The sequence below is a fragment of the Gossypium arboreum genome, chromosome 7 (assembly GCF_025698485.1).
Source record: "Gossypium arboreum isolate Shixiya-1 chromosome 7, ASM2569848v2, whole genome shotgun sequence".
NCBI lineage: Eukaryota > Viridiplantae > Streptophyta > Magnoliopsida > Malvales > Malvaceae > Gossypium > Gossypium arboreum.
Genome location: NC_069076.1, coordinates 80,528,935 through 80,549,789, shown reverse-complemented (window position 1 = coordinate 80,549,789; position 20,855 = coordinate 80,528,935). Strand labels below are relative to the sequence as shown.

Genomic DNA, 20,855 nt, shown 5'->3' with positions numbered 1-20,855 from the left:
TACTAGAAAATAACTATTTTATTTACCTCTAGGATCTGTTAATACATGGTCTGATATGCCTCATTTGTTTCTTGACAGGTTCTTTCTAGTAGCTTGGGCAACCGAATTAAGGAAGAGGTATTGTCGGAATATAATAAAAAGAGACCGAATCACTTTATGACTATTGGGAGTGATATAAGGAGTTGTGTGCAAGTTTCCCATAACATGGCCTAACTGAACAATCACTTCTTCAATATTTCTATGACGGGTTACTCCCTATGGAAATGAAGATGATTGATGCCGCTAATGAGGGGCACTTGTTAACATAACTCCTCAAATAACAAGAGAATTAATTTTGACTATGGTTGTAAATTCTCAACAATATTGACCGACTACAAAACCTACAAGACGGGTTTACAAGCTAAGTATTTCATCCTTAGTAGATAAAATTGACGAGCTCACTAATGTAGTTAAAAATTTGATTGCAAGAAAAATGAACCTAGCTCAGTTGTGTAGGATTTGTGCCATGCTTGATTACCTAACTGACTTATGTCTGATTTTACACAATGATACAATAGCATGAGTAAATGCCGTTGGAAACTTCTCAAGGCCACCCCAAATGCGATGTGATCCATATTCAAACACTTACAATACGAGGTGGAGAGATCACCCAAATTTGAGTTATGGATCGACTCCTCATTACAACCAATTATATCAACCAAGGTCACACTGACTCAATAATTTCAACCTCCAAAAACATCCCTTGAGGCCATAGTGGAGAGATTTGCTGCTAGTACTGAAAAGTTCCAACAAAAGACTGAAGTGCACCTATAAGAAATAGATAAGCAAATAAGTAAGCTTACACTTATGTTAGTCATTTGGAGTCCCAAGGAAATTTTTCGTCTCAAACAGAGTCAAATCCACTATAAAATATAAGTGATATGACCTTAAAAAGTGAAATAGTTTTTGAGCTAACACCTGGTACGAATCATGACCACGAAACTAGACGGGAAGAATAAAAACATGATCCAATAGCTACTACAAAGTGGGCTCCATAGAAACCGTTCGTGGTACCACTCACATTCCCTGGAAGGCTCACCTAATGTAAAAAGGAGTGAGAAGAGAGAAAAATCCTAGGACGTTCCGAAAAGTTGAAATGAACATAATCCTACTCCATGCAATAAAACAAATTTCACGTTATGCGAAATTCTTAAAAGAATTGTGCATTGTCAAGAAGAAACTCCAAGGTAACGAGTGGGTAAATGTAGGAGAAAACATTTTTGCAGTTTTACAAAAGAAAATTCCTCTTAAGTGTAAGGACAAATGTATGTTTTCTATATCTTACAAAATAGGTAATGTTAACATTAAAAAGGTCATGTGCGATTTAGGTGCATCTATGAACATTATGTCATTATCTATTTATATATTGCTAAACACGAGTCCTTTGAAAGAAATAGGGCTGATCATTCAGTTAGCGAATAGGTCAGTTGCGTATCCGGAAGGGGTGTTGGAGGATATCCTCATCAAGGTAATTAAACTATTCTTTCCTATAGATTTTTACATCATCGACATAGAAGATGACAACTCGAAAAATTCCTCGAATATTTTACTCGGAAGAACATTTTTAAGCACCACACATACAAAAATTGATGTTCAAAGTGGAAATCTAACTATGGAATTTGATGGTGAATTGGTCAAGTTCAATGTTTACAGGGATATGGGTCATCCTAGTGCAATAACAAATGTCTCTAGTGTTGATGGAATTGAACCATTGAAAAACTTACATTTTGAAAAGGATAAATTACAAACTGTGCTTTGCAGGAGTGTAGATTTCGATGTTATGGAAAAACAACAAGAATTTTCGATGAACAAAGAACCAAAATGTGAAGCTGCACTTGAATAAAGGCCTCAAAATTAGAGCTCAAACAGTTATCGAAATATTTAAAGATTCCGATAGAGGAAAAGGCAAACTCGAACAGAGAAGCTCAAAGAAGCCTCAATCCACCGATGATGGAGGAATCCAAGAAGTGCTTCAATGACAATGGGAAAAGGTTGAAACCTTTTTACGTACGAGAACTTCTAAGTGCACATAATGGAAGAATTAAATCTCAAGAAGCCAAACGGATAACATTTCAGGTCGTTGATATAACGACGTTAAACAAAAGCATTTTTTGAAAGGCAACCTATATTTATTTATTTTAATTTATTTGATTTTAAACTTAATTTAATTTATGTTGAAAATAAAAATAATAAGATTATTATTTAATCTATTTTAATGTGTTGTGTTTTAAGAACGATGGTAGAGGCTATCCCTTTTCATCCAAAAATAAATCAAAATCAGAATTCCTTTGTGGCATGGGCACGCCGTATCAAATTTTAGTTTTGCCATTTGTTTAAACATACACCCAGGACCAAACCGACCAAAACCAACCCAAACTGTCCAAACCACCTTCCGCAAAATTAAACATACACGAGGAGTACACTTGACCTTTCTCTTTCTTATTTATTATTTTATTATTGCACATTAAAGGCAATATGGGCTAAGTAGGGGGGATTCGTAAGACATGCCATGCCATTTCTTGTTCTTCTTTGCATGTGTTAATTCTTATACTGAAATTACTCCTAATTTGTTTCGAAATTGAACATTCAATTCCTATGCTTAGTTAATTCAAATAATTTGGGTAATTCATGAATAACTGCTTATTACTTAAATTTGATTGACATGTGTTTTGTAGAATTGAAAATATTATGGCTAAATCAAACATTTCATAAAGATTGTTGGCTCTTTAAACTTGCCTAATAAAACTACTCAGTCTCATTTAATTATAAAAAAAGGGATGGGAATCCGTTAATGGCTTAGTTATGTGTAAAGATTTTAGAAATGTAACCAAATTGAGTAACCGGTATGAGGTATTTGGGTTGTCATCTCATTTTGTGTAAAAATATTTGAGTGATAAACCAAAACTTTTAACACTCCGATAATTGTGCTGCCTTGAGAAAGAAAAAATAAATTGATTGGGGACATGTCAATTGAGTAACCGGGGTGAGGTGCTTGCGTTGTTGTCTTGTTTCATGTAAAAAGATTTGACTACGCCTCAAACTTGTGGAAAAATTCATTAAGTACTATTGTCTCGCAAGTTTGATGAAGCCTAAATTTAGTAAAGTAGTTGAATTTTGCATAATGTTGGAAATTTTATAAAATGCTTATTGGTTGAACCTAGCAATTACTAATTTTTTATTCACCTAATTGTTTGCATTACACTTGGTTGAAGAAGGAGATTTGATTTCAAAAAAACTTATTGAATGATTTCTAGTATAGGAAAACACATCATGCTTGAGAACAAGCATCGGCTAAGTATGGGATTTGATAAAAAACTGAGTTTGTATGTTTAACGCACCCAATTTCGGTAAATTTTGCTACCGAGTCTATAATTTTTGGTTAATTTTAACAGGTACGCAGTTGGAGTATTGAAATTTGAGTTAACAAGCAAATCGGGCTAAATTGGAGCACAAACAATAAAAAGGGGCCGAATTGAAATTTTTGAGAAATTTATGGTTGATCAAATTTTCTATTTGACTTTGTAAAAACTAGATTTAGAAAAAATCTGATATAAAATATGATTTTATGTGGTTGGTTGTTAGATGAATCAGTCTAAAATTAGTATATGGAATGTATATAAATACCTTTTGTGGTGGCTTTGGAAAATAGACTAAAAATTGAATAAAAGCCATTTATTTCTTTTCTATTTCCCGCGTCTTTTAGCAGTACAAGCATCCTGCCATTTTTTTTCCATTTCTTTACTTTAGTTCAATTGCCTTTAAGTCTCCTCTTTCCTCCACCTATCACCATTACACTTGAACCCATTCTAATATTCAATCAAGCATGATTAGTCTCATGCTCAACTATATTCCATTTAACTTTAGCCCGATTATCATTTTGACAAAAAAAATCGTGAGACATGAACCCACACTAAAAAACCTTTCAACACGATATTCGTTATCTCTCCGGTATATGGGATAGTCACAATCGTCTATTAAAGTTGATTCAAGTTCAACTCAAAGTGCACGTTGGGTGGGAGTTGTATTGGCGTACAGTTGGGAAATCGAGTCGGTTGTCTACCGTATTCGAGTTTTCGCGAACAAATTGGCGTGTTCAATTGGAAAAAAACTAGTTAGATTTTGTTAAGGGAGATATTGATCGAATTTAATATGACCCACGCGGTTGAGTCCGTGAATTCGAGTTGAGTTTTTCTAGATCACAAGGCTATCGGGATTCTAAATTGCAGACACGTGTTACGGGGTTAGATAATTGCAAAGAGTTGGTTTGCAAGTCGTACAGGAACCAACTACACAAGGAAAAGTTGGTGGTTGTGGCATTTTTGATCGCTATAACCAACTTATCATTTGGAAAAGAAAATTTACTTTCAAGGATCGATTCGATTTCAGAGTGTACCGAGACTGAGGCTAGGCAGCATTAATATATTTGATTCACCGATTTGATTTAATTTCCTTAATTTTATTTTGCAATCATAAATATGTTTTTATTTTATTTTTGTTTATTTTATTTTCTTTATCAACTAAATTTCTCCTTTTTATTTATTTTACAGCTTTGCATGCACAGGTCATGAGCAAGACAGCTGCCTAGACTCAGAAATCTGGTCACGCAAACAAGAAAATTAGGAATTTCAGTCCCTGTGGACTCTATACTACTATTTAATTAAATTAGGACATAGAAAATTATATTTTATGGTTTTGATGCCCATCAACCCTAGAAAGGTGAACCGACCTTCCTCAGCATCGCCCCTATTCTCTCCCTCCACTTCCGTTGTTACCTTGTATCAACAAAAAAACAAAAAAAAAACATGTTTTTAAAGTTTATATGATGTGACGATTTTTTATTGGTTGAAATTTTTTAACGAATATAGTAGTTTGAGGTTAAATAGACAATGAAATAGTAGTTTGAGTACCACTTTTGATAAAAAAAAATTAAAAAAATTTAAGTACTAACTTATGAAAAATGATATAGTTTAACTACGGGTTTAACCTTAAAAATAATTGACTTTAAATTTTCAAATTAAAGTCAGACATTAAACTTATTAGAACATAAGGATAAATAAAATTTCTTTCCATTTAAATGAGAGCATCCCCTCTCTAAATATATTCCTAATTGTGTAGTGCTCAATCTTCTGCAAAAGAGTTATGCAATCGTTAACTAGAATAGATTAAGAATAGTTAATATGGTGACATCAAATTGGATCTAATTTTCTTAATCTTAGTATCTCTCGCAAGAATCAACCCATCTTGAGCACTATGATGTTAGTGGCAAAATAGAGATATGTGGGAACTAACCACCCACTTGCAAGTGATCTTTGATAATAGCTTTAGCTCCTGTAACCTCAAGATAACCCAAAAAGGAACCATTAATTGACTTTAATTCAACCCAAAGACAATGATTAACATGGGTTTAGAGAGAAAAGCATAAAATTCCCTCGCCACTCTAAATGCCATCTGAAAGTTGTTCATTCCAATTGCTCTTCTTGCTCACCCAATCTTGGCAGTTGCACCCAAAATCTATACTAAACTCACCTCATTTGACCAATCAATAAACTATGAAGTTCTAAGTTTCGTGTACAATTGTAATTGGGAAAATATTCCCACGGAAAATAATTTTTTTCTTATTAAAAACCCAATTTTTTATTAATTAAAATCATTTCATTTTGTGCTATTTTTCTTTCCATCTGATTTGCACTTAACATCTCTCTTTTGTTTAGGGGTTTGCCTAATTTTGTTTTAACCGATCAGCTACATAATCTAATTCGATCGGTAATTAATTAAGAATTTTTGAAATTTTAATTAATTGTTACTTCAATTTGAAATTAGATAATTAGCTGAATTTATTGATTAATTAAAATTATTAATAACAAAATATTATAGACCCAATATATTAAATAAGTCCAATCTATTATATAAGTCCAAAATATAAAAATTTAAAGAATGAGCTTTAAATTAATTTGATTTATACAAATTATTAAAATGAGTTTAAAATCAGAATAGATTTATATATTTTAAACTAAATCATAAATAAAAAGTAAAAATAAAAGAAAGAAACCTTAATGTTTTTCTTCCCATAGTCAAACTCAAAACAAAGTCTAAGTGGTCGCTATCTGACACTAGACCATTTTCTATTTTTCTTTTAACTTTTTCGATTTTTTTTATTTCATTCAAAAAATTTTATTTTTAAAACAATTTTAAATTAATATTGATATTGTGTTTATATTTATTTAACATATAAAATTGAAATAACTACTCAAAATTATTAACATCTGGATTGGATTAACAATTAAAACTTAGTTGTAGTATTTGAAGAGCCTACTTCCTTTCCTTCCCAACTCCACAGCACCACTTTTCTCTCGTCTCTTGAAAGAGACTCCATTTCTTCATTTACTCCCCCACAAAAGAGAAAATATAATATATTTGATTTCTCTTTCTCTTTCTCTTTTGTTCGTGTTCCTAAACCCATTGCAACCTTTAATTCAAAGCCAGGCTTAAAATCATTTCTTCGTGCTTTCTCTTTATAACTCCTCCAAGTCTTGTACTCTTCAATTTAAATCAACATTCCCATCTGGATTTTCTTCCTTTTTCTCACCCTTTTAGTCTCCTCAAGTATTCTAGTTTTTCGAATACCATAAAAAGTGGGGGCAGAAACTAAGAAAAAGAAGACAAAATGAGAAAATGGAGTTTGTGGGCAAATCCGTGAAGAAGGAGTTCAAAGGATTTGGCCTTCACTCGGGCACTGTTAAGTCCTTTGATTCCTCATCTGGTTTTTTCGAGATCGTTTACGAGGACGGCGATTCGGAGGAACTCGACTTCCATCAAGTTGCTTCTCTTATCATGGACGACGGTTCTAACCCAGCCTTTGAGCCGAGATCCGACCCTGAGTTAGAGGTTCTCCGTGAGAAGCCGAGGGTCGGAAGGCCCAGGAAACGACGCCGTGTTGAGAGGAAAGCTCGTGTTTGTCCAGGTAATGCAAAGAAAGAAACCCTAGCGAGTAATGCTAATGTGAATTTGGATACAAATGCTGATCTAAATGAAGGGCTTTCTGGGAATTTGAAGGATAATAATAGTATTGATGGGAATTTGAGTGGAACTTTAGATGAGAAGGGAATTGGGTCTCTCATGGATTTGAATTTAAATAGTAATGGGGATATTGAAATGAAAAATGGGTTTGACTTGAATTCTTCTGGGTTTGATTTGAATCTTAATGATACCTGTTGTAGTAATAATTTTTTAAATGATAATGGAATTTCTTGTTCTGAGGGAGAGAATGTGAAGAAGAGAGGGTGTATTGATTTGAATTTGGATGCGAGTTGCGATGTGGATGATAATATCAATCTTAATTGCAAAACCCAAGGGAAGGAATGCAGTTTTGATTTGAATTTAGGGGCTGATGAGGAGACTGACAAAGATGCTATTGATGGTAACTGTGTATGGCAAGTGGAAGTGAGAGAATCTGGCACTTGTGCTGACTTACTTAAAGAAACACTGATAATAGTGCAAAATGATGCAGCGGAGGATGTTTCTAGAAAGGAATTGAAGATTCATTCAGGTTTAGGGTCTGTTGAAGGGATCCTTGAGAAGGGCACCGTTGTGGATCCAAATGTTATCAATGCTGATGATTGTCGTGGAGTTGGATTAGAAGGTGTCCCTGAGTTTGGTACTGCAGTAACTGATGGGTGCCGAGTTGATATTGGAAGTTCATTCAAACAAGCTAGTGGTCCGAGAAAGAGAATAAAGCTTGCAAAGGGCTTGGATTCTTCAACAGAAAGGGTGTTAAGAAGAAGTGCTCGTAGAGTGTCTTCCAGAAATCATGTTTCAAGCACACCACCGCCTGCAACAACATGTGATGTTGCCGGTTTGGCAATATCTCCTTCAGTTAGTGCGGTAACGGAGGAGAAGCCAGTTAGGTCAAGTCGTAAAGTGTCTGAAGAGCCTGTTGTTCTTCCTCCAAAACTGCAACTGCCACTATCTTCTGAGAATTTGAATTTGGATGGGATTTCCGTACTTGATATTTTTTCTATTTATGCTTTTTTGAGATCATTTAGTACTTTATTGTTTTTAAGTCCCTTTGAGTTGGAGGATTTTGTGGCTGCACTGAAGTGCCAGTCTCCCAGCTCATTATTTGATTGTATTCATGTTTCCATTTTGCAAACTCTGAAAAAGCATTTGGTGTACCTATCTAGTGAAGGTTCTGAGTCTGCTTCTGAATGCTTAAGGTATTTTTATTCTTTCCATTTCTTTTCCCTCTCTTGCCCTTGCCTTTTAAACATTGTTTTTTGTTTGCCAGTTATCAGTGTTCAATATTTCTTGTTGATCTGATAATGTAGGAGTCTTAATTGGGGTTTCTTGGACTCTATTACATGGCCCATTTTCATGGTCGAGTATCTACTCATTCATGGTTCGGGGTTGGATTATGGTTTTGATCTTACTAGTTTGAAACTATTCAGATGTGACTATTATAAACAACCTGCATCTGTTAAGGTTGAAATACTCAGGTGTTTGTGTGATGATATGATTGAGGTGGAAGCTGTAAGATCTGAGCTTAATAGAAGGTCTTTGGCATCTGAGACTGACATGGATTTTGGTCGAGATATGAACAATGGGATTTGCAAGAAGAGAAAAGCTGCTAAGGACGTGTCAGGTGGATCTGGCTTTAGTGAGGAGATAGTTGATGAAACTACTGACCGGAATAGTGATGATTGCTGCCTTTGTAAGATGGATGGGAGTTTAATATGCTGTGATGGCTGTCCTGCTGCTTACCATTCTAAGTGTGTAGGTGTTGTGAATGCTCTTTTGCCAGAAGGTGACTGGTACTGCCCTGAATGTGCAATTGAAAGAGAGAAGCCTTGGGTGAAACCTTGTAAATCACTTAGAGGAGCAGAGCTTTTGGGCATTGATCCTCATGGTCGATTATATTATAACAGCTCTGGTTTCTTGTTAGTGTAAGTTTGTTTTACTTAACCTGTAGAAATAGATTATTAGATAATGATTTCTAGTACTACCTTATTGTTGTTATTGTTGATGAATCATGAATGCATGTCTATATTTTGAGTAGGAAGTTCTCTCCTGGCTTAATGATGAGAAGAGTGCACAAAATCTCGTCTCTAATTTTTTTTGACTATCATTTCCCTCCAAATTCTTATTTTATCAGAAACTGTTTAGCAGTTATTAGTAACTATTATTAACTCTATTGTAAGGCAATAACTTGAATGAATTTTTATTTTTATTTTTTTAAGTTGATCCTTCAACCATGGAATCTTCTTGTCATTATCAACATAAGGGTCTAGTTAGTTATGATATGTGATATGGATGCATCACTGACATGGCCTTTAGCAGCCATTCGCAACAATTATGACATTTCATGTTGCCTTGGCATATAGAAGAATCATTTTATTTGACTTGATTATGCTCTTTTTGGGAATTGCTGGTGTAAATATAAAATCTGCTGATTGATGGTTAGCATGCTTCTACATTTTAATCATCATTCTTTATGAATGATATTGTTACACAGTTTTTCACCCAAAATTTTGTTACATATTTCTGTTTGAATTATAATACCACACCTTATATATAATATTTTTCAAAAATATATACATGCGCACACTTATATGCATATATACATATACTAGAGAGGTTGCTGAAAATAAAAAAGGAAAACCTAGCTTCTTATACTAGATTTTAAACTTTTATGAATCACAAGACTGGAAGAAGGCAACTAGAAGAGTTTGTGACTTACAGTAATATAATTTGTGAACAACAAATGCTAGATTTTATACTCATATGCACATGTCCAAAAAACAGTTACCAGTTAGGGTTTCATGTTGTTCATGATGAAATATATTTCTTTCTAATAAACTAATTTGATGGGGGAGTTTTTTATAGGGTCTTAATAGAATTTGAGATGCTTTGGTCTATTGCTCCAAATGATTTGGTTTCTGCCTCTGTTGTGTCCATTTCTGAATGTGTTTCATTTATTTTCCCCAATCTTTGTTTATCTCAGACTCCATTGTGTCTTAAGCTGGATCCAATCATTTATTTCCTTCATCTAATAAAATATGGGGACAAAATTTTACTTATGTCAGGGTAAATGACTTGCTGTTTGTTGTTACTGATATTGTATTGTTAAACTTGCAGATTAGATTCATTTGATGCTGAATGCCCATCGAATTACTACCATAGAGATGACCTCATCTTTGTAATTGATGTGCTAAAATCTTCATTCCAGTATGGTGATATAATAGAAGCAATTTGCAAGCAGTGGGATGTAGCTGTAGGCTCAAATGGTGCTAGTAATAACTTTGATTCTCTGAATTCTGCTTGTTCAGGGACACATAGAAAGGTGAAAATTCCTACTGTTAGCTCATCTCTGCCACTTGTGTCTTCTGCAGAAATATGTGTGATAAGGAACGAGACTGCTGATGGCAGAAAACCTGAAGAGAAGGAAGTTGCTGAAATTTCTGGTCATCGTGATATTGAGGTTGTAGAGTCCACTAACATGTTGGATTTGGTCACTGGAACAGAAATCCCATATATGAGTTCTGAAGGGTCAGCTGAGACAATGCAAATGGGTTCGGTCTTTCTTAACTTTCAGAAACAGGGATCTGTTGAGGTCTCAAACCAATCTGAGATTCCAGGAAAGTGCTCAACTCTTGAAGATAGTTCTTTAATATCTAATGATTTAGATGGCAGGCAAGAAAGCAAGATAAAGTTAGTATCTCAACAAACTCCACGTGTTCTAAATGCAAAAAGAGGTGATGCTTCACAATTGCAGCCTGGGACTGGCTACGTAAACCACTATAGTTTTGCCCAAACTGCCTCATTAGTTGTAGAAGAGTTATTGCATAAGCCATCAGAAAAGACTAATGATGATTCCCTCAAATCGCTGGAGGAGATAATTGGAATTCAGATGAAGGTTATTTTGAAGAAATCTAACAGGTTTCATTGGCCGGATATTCATAATCAATACGTAGATGCTCGCAAAGAAAATTGTGGATGGTGCTTCTCCTGCAGATATCCTGTGGATGATACAGACTGCTTGTTTAGAATTACTTCAGGTTGTGTTCCGGAAGTTTCAAAAAGTGAGATGGTGGACCTTCAGTCAAGATGGAATAAAAAGGGCCATGTTATTGATGTCATATATCATATATTTTCCATTGAAAACCGCTTGAGTGGACTTCTTTCGGGTCCATGGCTGAATCTGCAATACATGAAGATCTGGCATAAAAGCATTCTCAACGCATCTGGTATTGCATCTGTTAAGCATTTATTGCTAACAGTAAGTATTTTCTGCAAAACTTAGAAGCTATTTCACTATGGTTTTTAGGGCTTCAACATGGTAGATTATATATGTCTCTAAGATCTAACTGAACCTATAACCCTTCTGTCTTTTATGTTACTGCTAAGTCTAACTTAACCTCTTTCAAACTTCCATGCGCTTGCACACGCATGACTTCTTTGTTGCAAAATGAAAATTTTTTCAGAACTGTTATTTCGTGGAAGCAATGGTTAGGTCAATTTGTGTTTCTTTTTGGCTTCTGTGGACAGTTTTTTCATTAAGATCATTGATATTTTAGCGTTAAATTGGGTTGCCTTAGGTTGGGCTGGACATTTGGGTTTCCACAAACTTTTTCATATCATTATGCGAAAGTAAATATTCATCAGGTTCAAATAATTTTGGAGTTTGGGCTAGGATCAAATTTGATTCGTCGAATTTTTCAGTGAATTCTTATCTGGTTCACTCAGTGTTTTAGAAGGTTAGATGAGTTAGTTTGGTTATGCTAAGCTTTTACCACCTCAGCTTCTCATTGCTTGCTTAAGCTAGATACTAGTCATCTATCAACTATAATTGCTTCAAGCATATACGTTTGGTCAATAGTGTAGGTTATACTACTTGGAGCATATTCTCTATATTTTCTGATATTATTAATCTCATAATGGCTGTACAGTTAGAGGCAAATCTGCATCATCTTGCTCTTTCAACAGACTGGATGAAACATGTGGATTCTGCTGTCATTATGGGTTCAGCTTCTCATGTTGTGATTGCTTCAAGTCGTGGATCTGCAAAGCATGGTATTGCAAGAAAAAGGGGCAACTGCAATGATAACGAGAGTAACCCTACTTCTAATCCTGCTGTAGGGGCAAGTATTTGTTGGTGGAGAGGTGGTAGGGTTTCTCGTCAGTTGTTCAATTGGAAGGTTTTACCCTACTCTTTGGTTTCTAAGGCTGCTAGGCAAGGTCTGCACTTTTCCTTTTTTCTTCTATGTTTTCTGGTTGGTATTGTTACTTAAAAAATGAATAATGATTCTGAATTTCTTTAAAGTTGAAATTCTGCAGGTGGAGGCAAAAAGATACCTGGCATACTCTATCCCGAGAGTTCAGATTTTGCAAAGAGAAGCAGATCTATTGCATGGCGAGCTGCTGTTGAGTCATCAACTAGTATAGAACAACTCGCTTTCCAGGTATGACTTCTAATTGTCCTCATGTCTTATTTGTAATAGAGAGTAGTGGCTTGAAAAGTGGATGGAATGTTGTTGCCAATCATCCTGCTGTATATGTTGATTGAGTTTTAAAGAAATGATAGGCTAACTTCCATCTTGATGCAATTTTACTATTATTTTGTAATTAATGCCAATTAACTGTGCTAATTCTAGGCGCAATATCCTGTGGCTTAATTTCTTTCTTTTTCATTAAAATATTAATTTCTTTCTCACGAGCCCATATGGAAAAAGACTATATATAGCTATATATAAACCCATGATGCTATATGGAAAAAGACTATATATAACTTTGGAAAATTTCGAATGGGCAATATGTAAATTAAAATTGATTTATAATAATTTAATGCATTTAATGAATTATTAAAGCTTTCCCATTAAAAGAAAAGAAGTGTTCATTTCCTTGTTTTATTTTATTTTAAAAAAATCTTGATTAAAATCTTTGATAGGGAAAAATGGTTTGAAGATAGAATTTTGGTAGAAGGGGATTTCTCATAGAATTTTGGTAGAAGGGGATTTCTCGGGCTTCTTTGATGGTTTTCTTGGGGAATTTTGGTAAAAGAGGGGAACTTCGGGTTTTTGTTTTTGTTAACAGTTGCTGCATTTAACTTTTAATTGGAGCTATATGATGATTTTTGGTTGTTTTGGGAGGAAGAGAATGGTGGTTGATGTTCCATTTTAGATGTGTATTAGAGAGAGCAAAAGCTTCAAGTGAAGAGGGAAAGAACAAAAATGATGTGTTTACTGGCAGTGTTTTCTGCAAAGATGAGATGCAGTAGACGGAGGAATCAGGATTTGGGGCTTTTGAGAGGTGAACATAAGGAGAATGTTGGCTGGGTTGAAGAGTGAAATAGCCCCAAAGGCAATTTTGTAAAGAATTTGCCTTGTTACTTTCCCATATGTGAGAATAAAATTCCTATAATTCGTGATAATGCGATACCCATGGGAAAGTTCAATTTCAAGGAATATACCTCACCAAATTTGAGTGCCTGCTTCACTGCAATTAGAATCTGAAAAGTTAGACACATAACTGGAATTAACTGGCAGGGAAAGGTCTGGCTATTCAAGAAACTTTTTGTTTTTCCTTGGGGTCCAATAGGATCCAACTTTAGATGTTGTCTTGGGGTGAAATACCCATATATGCTGATTTTTAATCAAAAATACCGGATTAGGCTTGAATTTTTGAAATTTACCGGAATAAGCTGGTTTTGGAGAGAGTGTGAAAATGTGTCCAGCTGGACATGCTTTCCTGCTCAGTCAGCAAAGCGCATCCAGCTGGAAGTGTTTTCCCTATTTTCTCTCCCTGACTGGTTTAGGGTTTTTGTTTAGGGTTTTTTTAGATTTTTTAATTTTTAACTTTTTTATATTCTTTAGGATTTTTTTTATAATTTTTATATTTTTAAAAATATAAATTTTGGATTTTTATAAATATTTTGAATTTTAAAATTATTTTGAAAATTTTAAAATTACTTGTGTATTTTTTTTTTAATTTTTGTTGAGAGACCAATTTGTTCATTTTCAAAATTGACAAGGGCCAAAAGGGTATTTACACCAATCTGTTATTCGAATTGTAAAATTCAACTTGATTAGAACTCGAAACTTGAAACACTTATTCAAGTTAACTCTAATTATTCAAAACTTTTTTGATTTTTTGAATCAAATTGAGTTTTGCTCACCCCTAAAGGAAGAAAAAACATGCATATATCTGAAAATATTACCCTGGGAATCCCGGGATATCTGACAAATTCCGGAGTGAGGGGCAATTTTGGAGGGGGTTGACAATGGGAGAGTTTGGGACGCAGAATTTCGTCCAGCTTGATGTGCTTTGCTGACTCAGCAGAAAAGCGCGTCCAGCTGGAAGCATTTTCATGCAAAATCCGCTGAAAACGCATCTAGCTTTTTCACACCCTCTCCAAAATTGGCCTAATCCGGTAATTTTGGTTGAAACTCAGCATATTTTGCTAATTCACCCATTTTCTTGTGTATTTCCACCTTATCTTGGACATGCTAGATATGCGTGCAAAGCAAATGCTATTTAGTTCTAGTATCTGTGTATTGTTTTTATTTGATTTTTGTTAACTGCGGTTCCATCATTAAGCCATATGTCTCAAATGGACGCAAGGCAGTTTATAATATTTTACAATTGACCCTACAAGATGCAGTTTATAATATGTTCAAAGTACTCATGAACTGGTGAATCTTTTGAATGCTGGCTTATTTTTCATATGTTCTATTTTCAGGTAAGAGAACTTGGTTCAAACATTAGGTGGGATGACGTTGAAAACACACATGCTCTCCCTACCTTACCTAAAGACTTTAAGAAATCAATTAGACTATTCAAGAAATGTGTTGTGCGCCGAAAATCCATAGAGACAGATGTGGTGAAGTATCTTCTTGATTTTGGGAAGAGGAGAATCATCCCTGAAATTGTCAAAAGATATGGGACTGTTGTTGAAGAATCTTCAAGTGAAAGAAAGAAATTTTGGTTGACTGAATCTTATGTGCCTTTGCATCTTGTGAAAAGTTTTGAAGAGAGGAGAATTGCCCGGAATTCTAATAAGATGGTTTCTGATAAAACTTCTGAGATCAGTAGGATGGCAAAGGAGTCATCAAAGAAAAAGGGGTTCTCCTATCTCTTCTCTAAAGCTGAAAGGACCGAGTATTATCAGTGTGGGCACTGTAACAAAGATGTCCTCGTCAGGTAGAAACAATCATTCTATTACTTTTTGAGTGCTCTGTCATTTCTAATAGTTTTTAGTTCCATGGTATTGGAAGAAAGTATTAACAGAATTGTTATTTCTAAGCTCTTCTATCATTTGAGATGTCAGTACTTTATTTTCAAAATTTGCTAATAACTAAGACTGAAAACAGAAAGGAACTTAAAAGTTAGGTTATGCCAGTTTTTAGAGCATAATAACAGAATTGACTTTTTGAAATTTTTTCCCTTGGTGTTGATAAATCTTATACGTTTACAAGATAATAACAAACTCTTATTTAAGCACTAATAAGAGAAGTGGCTAGCAAAGAGAAGTGATAAACCCTTCCCGGAGAAGTGATTGAAAACTTTAAAGTTAAGTGATGAAGTTTTTTTATGAACTAGAGACTAATTTTTGGTTTAAATAGATGTTCAAGCATACGCATTTTCATAGTTAATGGCCTTATACTTAATGGGTCGTTGTTCCTCAACTATTTCATTTAATTAACTATGTTTATTGTTTTTGTTTTCTTTCTTTTTTTATTATCAAATTGGCAGGGAAGCTGTCTGCTGTCAGTATTGTAAGGGTAAGTGGTGCTCTTCTATATTAAAGTGTATTTGATCTGTTTTTGTTTTTACAAAGTGATGCTCTGCTTGCTTGATGGTATTGCTTTAATGAGCTGCTAACTCCACAGGTGCTTTTCTTTACATATATTTCACATTTCTAATTAGGTTAATATAATTTTAGGGTTGTTTCATAAGAGGCATGTTAGAAAGTCTGCTGGTGCTATCATTGCTAAGTGCGCATATACATGTCATCGCTGCTTAGGTGACAAGTCGAGTGTCAATGTTAAAAAAGGGGGAAATATCATGAAAAGTAAGGGCGACACAAAGGGGCAGAAGACAATCACAAAAACTGCAAGGAAATTGCCACAAAAAGGTAATAGGGCCAATGAAAAGTCACTGGCAGTTCGAATGTCACTGCGTCCACGGAAGGATAAAAAGGGTGCTGCTGCTGTGCCACTGCGCCGATCACCTAGGAAAATAAAATACATTTCTTTGCAAAAGAAAAAGCCTGGTAGGTGCAAGAAAGGCAAAAAGAAGTCAAAGAAGAAAGCAACTAAGAAGATAAAGGAAATTACTTGGCAGAGGAAGAGGACAAGGGCTTACCATAGTTACTGGCTTAATGGTCTTCGGTTGTCTAGTAAGCCAAATGATGAGCGGGTGATGCAATTTCAAAGAAAAATGGTTTTTGATCCTTCCGAGCATAAGATTGTCTCCCCTGATCAACCCAGATGTTTTCTTTGTTGTGAATCAGGATATGCATCTAATTCAAACTATATTGCATGTGAAATTTGTGAAGGTAATTAATTTTCAGCATTTTTATATCAGTTCACTGTAGGCGACTGCCTATTATTATAGACATCGACTACTGATGCTTGAAAAATTGTCCTCCTTTATACTTTTTCTTAATATTCCTTTCAATTAATTTATGCAGAATGGTTTCATGGAGATGCTTATGGGCTTAATTCAGAGAACAAAAGCAAGATTATTGGATTTAGGTGTCATGTCTGCCGTAAGACGATCCTTCCTGTCTGTCCGAATATGATGGCCACAAGAGTTGATGAAATCTCTATTGGCTGAGTTGCACAATGGTGTTAGTACTTGGGACTGAATCTTTTGAAGAACATGGCGCCCTCTCCCTATGTCATGTTAATTAAAAAACAGTCTTCCAAGTGAAACTCGTCAAGGTTCATTGGCAAACGGGTGCTTGCATAAGGAGTAATTATTTACCAATTTGGTTACAAGTCAGAGTCCCATCATGGATTATAAATTAGGACTACTTGATGAGAATCAGAGTATAGATGCATGACAAATTTTAACATTGATTTGAAACCATATACACTAACGTTAACATCTGATGAGAAAGTTAGGTTTGCAAGATAGTAGAACCGATACAGGACATGATGCTCCTGCAGTTGTGGCAGATGAGGCAAAGTGGCATTCCCGTGATGTTCTGCAGTATTTGATCGAAGGATACCTTAGATCATGACAGGTACCTGGATGTTCTGGAGATCACCAAACCAGTTGGAAGTCAGATTGCAGATGGAGCTTTTCCTGAGTTTCATCCAGATAAGTTAGCATATCTGTTGAATTGTTAGATGATGGGGCAAAAACAACTTAGGGTAGATTTACAGTCTTAACATTTAATTGGTGTAACAAGACCTTGATTAAGTGGTAGGGCCTTGGATTTGTTTGTAGGACGAGAGTTACATGTAAATTTTCTGATGTAGAAATCATGGAATACTTTTAAACGGCGCATAGGAATGATTCATTTCCAAATAGAAAAGTTAAAAAGTTTATTAAAGTGGTGATCCATAGAAAGATAGGTATCAAACATGTTTTCTTGTTTTCATTATTAAAAACAAACTTTTATTTTTATCTATCGAATGCATTTTTCAATTTTCAAAAAAAAAAAAAAAAACCTGGATAAAACATTTGCAGCGAAAAGAAATAGGAAGGGGGACAGCGGCTCGACTTGGCGCAATCCTCTTTTCGGATTAAACCATTCCGAATTTGGCACCACTGATGAGGATAGGAATGGTGACACCCACATTTCAGAAAAACTTTTTTCTTTTTTTTTTTTGAATAGTTTGATAAATAAATAAAAAAACTCCACTTTGTCATGGGCCTTTTTGCTAAATCAAGTTTCATTGCAAAGGCTTCTTTTTCTTTTTTAAAGAATTAAGCAAAGACCAAATAAGGCATATATGTCAATTTTTTTTATTTGGCCTTTTAGGTCGTTAGTTTTCTAAATTATAGGTTGTTTTTGGAGAAAGAACTTGACGTGTTTTCTTGACATTTATATAGAAAGCATGCCCAATTAGACATGCTTTCCACTAACGATCATTTAATTAAACGTTGACAACGGTAAAATTTTTTAAGGGCCAAACAGTAATTATATTTCTATGAATACCAGATCATTTTTTATTCTTTTTACTCAAATTTAATTCTTTCAATTCTTTCTAGACTCTCAACTTTCTCAATTTTCTCAAGTTTTGTTCTAAATTTTTTGATATACTTGTTTAAAAATATTATAGTTTTATTTAATTATTTTGTATATTATTCATTTCGATTAAGTTTTCACGAATGACAATCTTTCTAATTTGTTTCATAGACAAGTACATTTTTACCGTTCAAGCGACAATGGTGGTGGAAAGTGCGCCTAGCTAGGCGTGCTTTCCTACTACGTCAGCAGAGAAGCTTGCCCGATTGGAAGAGTTTTCATTAACATTTTGATAAAGCCTAAAAAAAAGGTACCTAACCTTGACAATTTTTTGGCAGATTTGAAGCATGTTTTGAAGATATTCGATGAAAAACATTGGTGTTGCAATGTGTATTTTACTGCGAGATTTTTTCCTCTACAATACAATCTCACCCTTCCCTCGCGCCTATAAAAGGGGGCTCCCTCTCTATACTCCACAATCCCAAAAACATCATCTCTCTCACCCTCTATCCCTCCATTTTATAATATTCCTCTCTCCGTTTTCTTTCCAACTTCAGTGTTAAAAATTTTTGTCGCTAATATAATTTTTAGTCCAAGGTAGTCTTAAGTCAGTAATGCGATATCGCGCTCCGAGACGTACACCTTTTATATATTCTGCCAAGATGGGACCATTACCTCTGAAACCTATCTTGTGGATGTCGGGTTTTGGGATTACTTTGCTTTTGTACAGTCACGGGTGGAGGTCTATGTAGAGGTTTGAATTGAAGATCATTATTCGGTCATGGATCGGAGTATAATGGGGAAGCCAGTTGATGGTCATTACGCGGCCACGAGCTCAAACTTTTTAGATATTCGGAAATGTTGCCTTACAAATACCATACATAAGTTTGAGGGTATAATCATAAGAAAAAATTGTGGGTTTCCCACTATAACCGGCGTAATTCTTTTCTCTATTTCCACGTAGTTGGTATCTTTAACCTTTCTTCTTATCTGAAGGCCAAGATCGTCGTGGATGCAAGATATCTCTCCAGCGGGCAGTTGCTTTGTCGTTGGAGTAAAGGTGATGCTCTTTTCGGGATGAAAATGACTACCGTTATTAAACAACACATTAATAACTACAACGGCTATTGCGCTGACCCGAGTTTGACTTCTACTCCGATGAAATATCCATTCTCCGCCTAAGAGCCCTCTTATGTCTACCTCGATGTCAACCTTTGAATAAGAATGAAAGGTTAAAGATACTGGCTATTTGGAAATAGAGAAAAAAAAATACTTTGATTTCACTGAAAAGATTTTTATTTTTCTGTATGATTATGACATCAATCTTATGTATAATATATATAAGACATCATTTGTGGGTATCCAAAAAGCTTGAACTCGTGATCGCATAACGACCATCAACTGGCCCCCGATTATACTCGAACTTGTAATTGCATTACAGCTGCCAATTGGGACCTCCACTTAGACTTCGATCCGTGATCATATCAAGCACTGCCACCTCGAAACCTGACTTCCATAGGATGAGTTTTTGAGGTAATGGTTCTATCCCGAGATGACATATGAAATGTATGTGTTATGAGCCGTGTTATCACATCCCGACCCCTAAAATTTACCTATAAACTTTCACAGTTTCACCTTTAAAATCCTAACCTTAAAAAAATCCGAGGAAAAAGTGTGAAATCATGCACAGCAAACCACCCATTTCCCCAAATTAAAAAAAAAAAAACCTATAAGATTAAATAAAAATAATCGACATACATCCTTATTTAGCTTTGAACATCTGATATGCGATAATAATATTATCCTGCAATTCTATAAAGGTTGATCGGGACAGATGGATAATGTCACTTAACAACAATTTCATTCCAGTCACCAATAACCTTAAAATAAACTTATACCTAAAATTGCACAGTCCGAAAGGGGGAAAATGGGCAACTTCATCCCACCCCTTATTAAAAAAATGTTAGCGTCATTTATGCCCTTTGGTAATTTTCCATTAGTAAAGAAGACCTTTACCAAATTGAAAACATCTTCCAATATTTATGATAAAAATAAAAATATCAAAAAGATTTTTTAAATTTTATTTTTCATGCTTATATTATAGAAAAACAATTTTTCTTGCTTACAATTGTTGTTAAGAAAATTTTAAAGAATTCTTTTTAACTAAAACTTAGGGATCAGATTAGCTATTAACCCTTTGAATTAGCTATTGAATTTTCTGAAATTCAATATGATTTTTATTTTCTATTATTTGACAATTGAAGAATGCTTTTGATAGACAAAATAAAAATTTGTTTTTAATAATGAAAATAAGAAAATATATTTGATACCTATTTTTTCTATAATATAAAAATGAAAATTGTATTTATATAAATTCAAATCATGCTATCAAATTTAATATTTTAAAAATTGTTAAAAAGAATTATCATTACATTTATATATGTTTAAATCATGTAAATTTATTTAAAGTTAAAATCCCTCAATTTTCTTCATTTTCAATTTTACAGAACTTTTGAAGTAAAAACAATGAAAACAAACTATTTTTTCTAGTCTTCATTTCATTTTTCATAATTTTATTTTAAAGTTTTCACTAAACATGTTTTTTTTTAAATATTTTTTATTT

General features: G+C 34.3%; 1 protein-coding gene across 2 annotated transcripts; it reads left to right on the top strand.

The window, feature by feature from the left end:
* Nucleotides 1-6,297: 6,297 nt before the first annotated feature.
* Nucleotides 6,298-17,593, top strand: LOC108451743 (DDT domain-containing protein PTM-like). 2 transcript variants are annotated; one of them, XM_017749409.2, is made up of 10 exons: nt 6,304-8,252; nt 8,364-8,978; nt 10,171-10,319; nt 10,425-11,311; nt 11,982-12,270; nt 12,370-12,494; nt 14,771-15,231; nt 15,784-15,812; nt 15,974-16,588; nt 16,724-17,593. In XM_017749409.2, exons 1-10 carry the CDS (start codon nt 6,712-6,714, stop codon nt 16,867-16,869), a joined length of 4,857 nt encoding a protein of 1,618 aa, XP_017604898.1. In that variant the 5' UTR covers nt 6,304-6,711; the 3' UTR covers nt 16,870-17,593. The 2 variants fall into 2 exon arrangements, with proteins under 2 accessions (XP_017604888.1, XP_017604898.1); XM_017749399.2 differs by having other exon boundaries at nt 6,298-8,252; nt 10,171-11,311.
* The last annotated feature ends 3,262 nt before the right edge of the window (nt 17,594-20,855 follow it).

Bases quoted from the DNA above. Each gene is read 5' to 3' on its own strand.
- LOC108451743 (XM_017749399.2), top strand. From the start codon at position 6,712: ATGGAGTTTGTGGGCAAATCCGTGAAGAAGGAGTTCAAAGGATTTGGC. The intron at 11,312-11,981 runs GTAAGTATTTTC...ATGGCTGTACAG, and splicing joins TTAAGCATTTATTGCTAACA to TTAGAGGCAAATCTGCATCA. The intron at 15,813-15,973 runs GTAAGTGGTGCT...ATATAATTTTAG, and splicing joins CTGCTGTCAGTATTGTAAGG to GGTTGTTTCATAAGAGGCAT.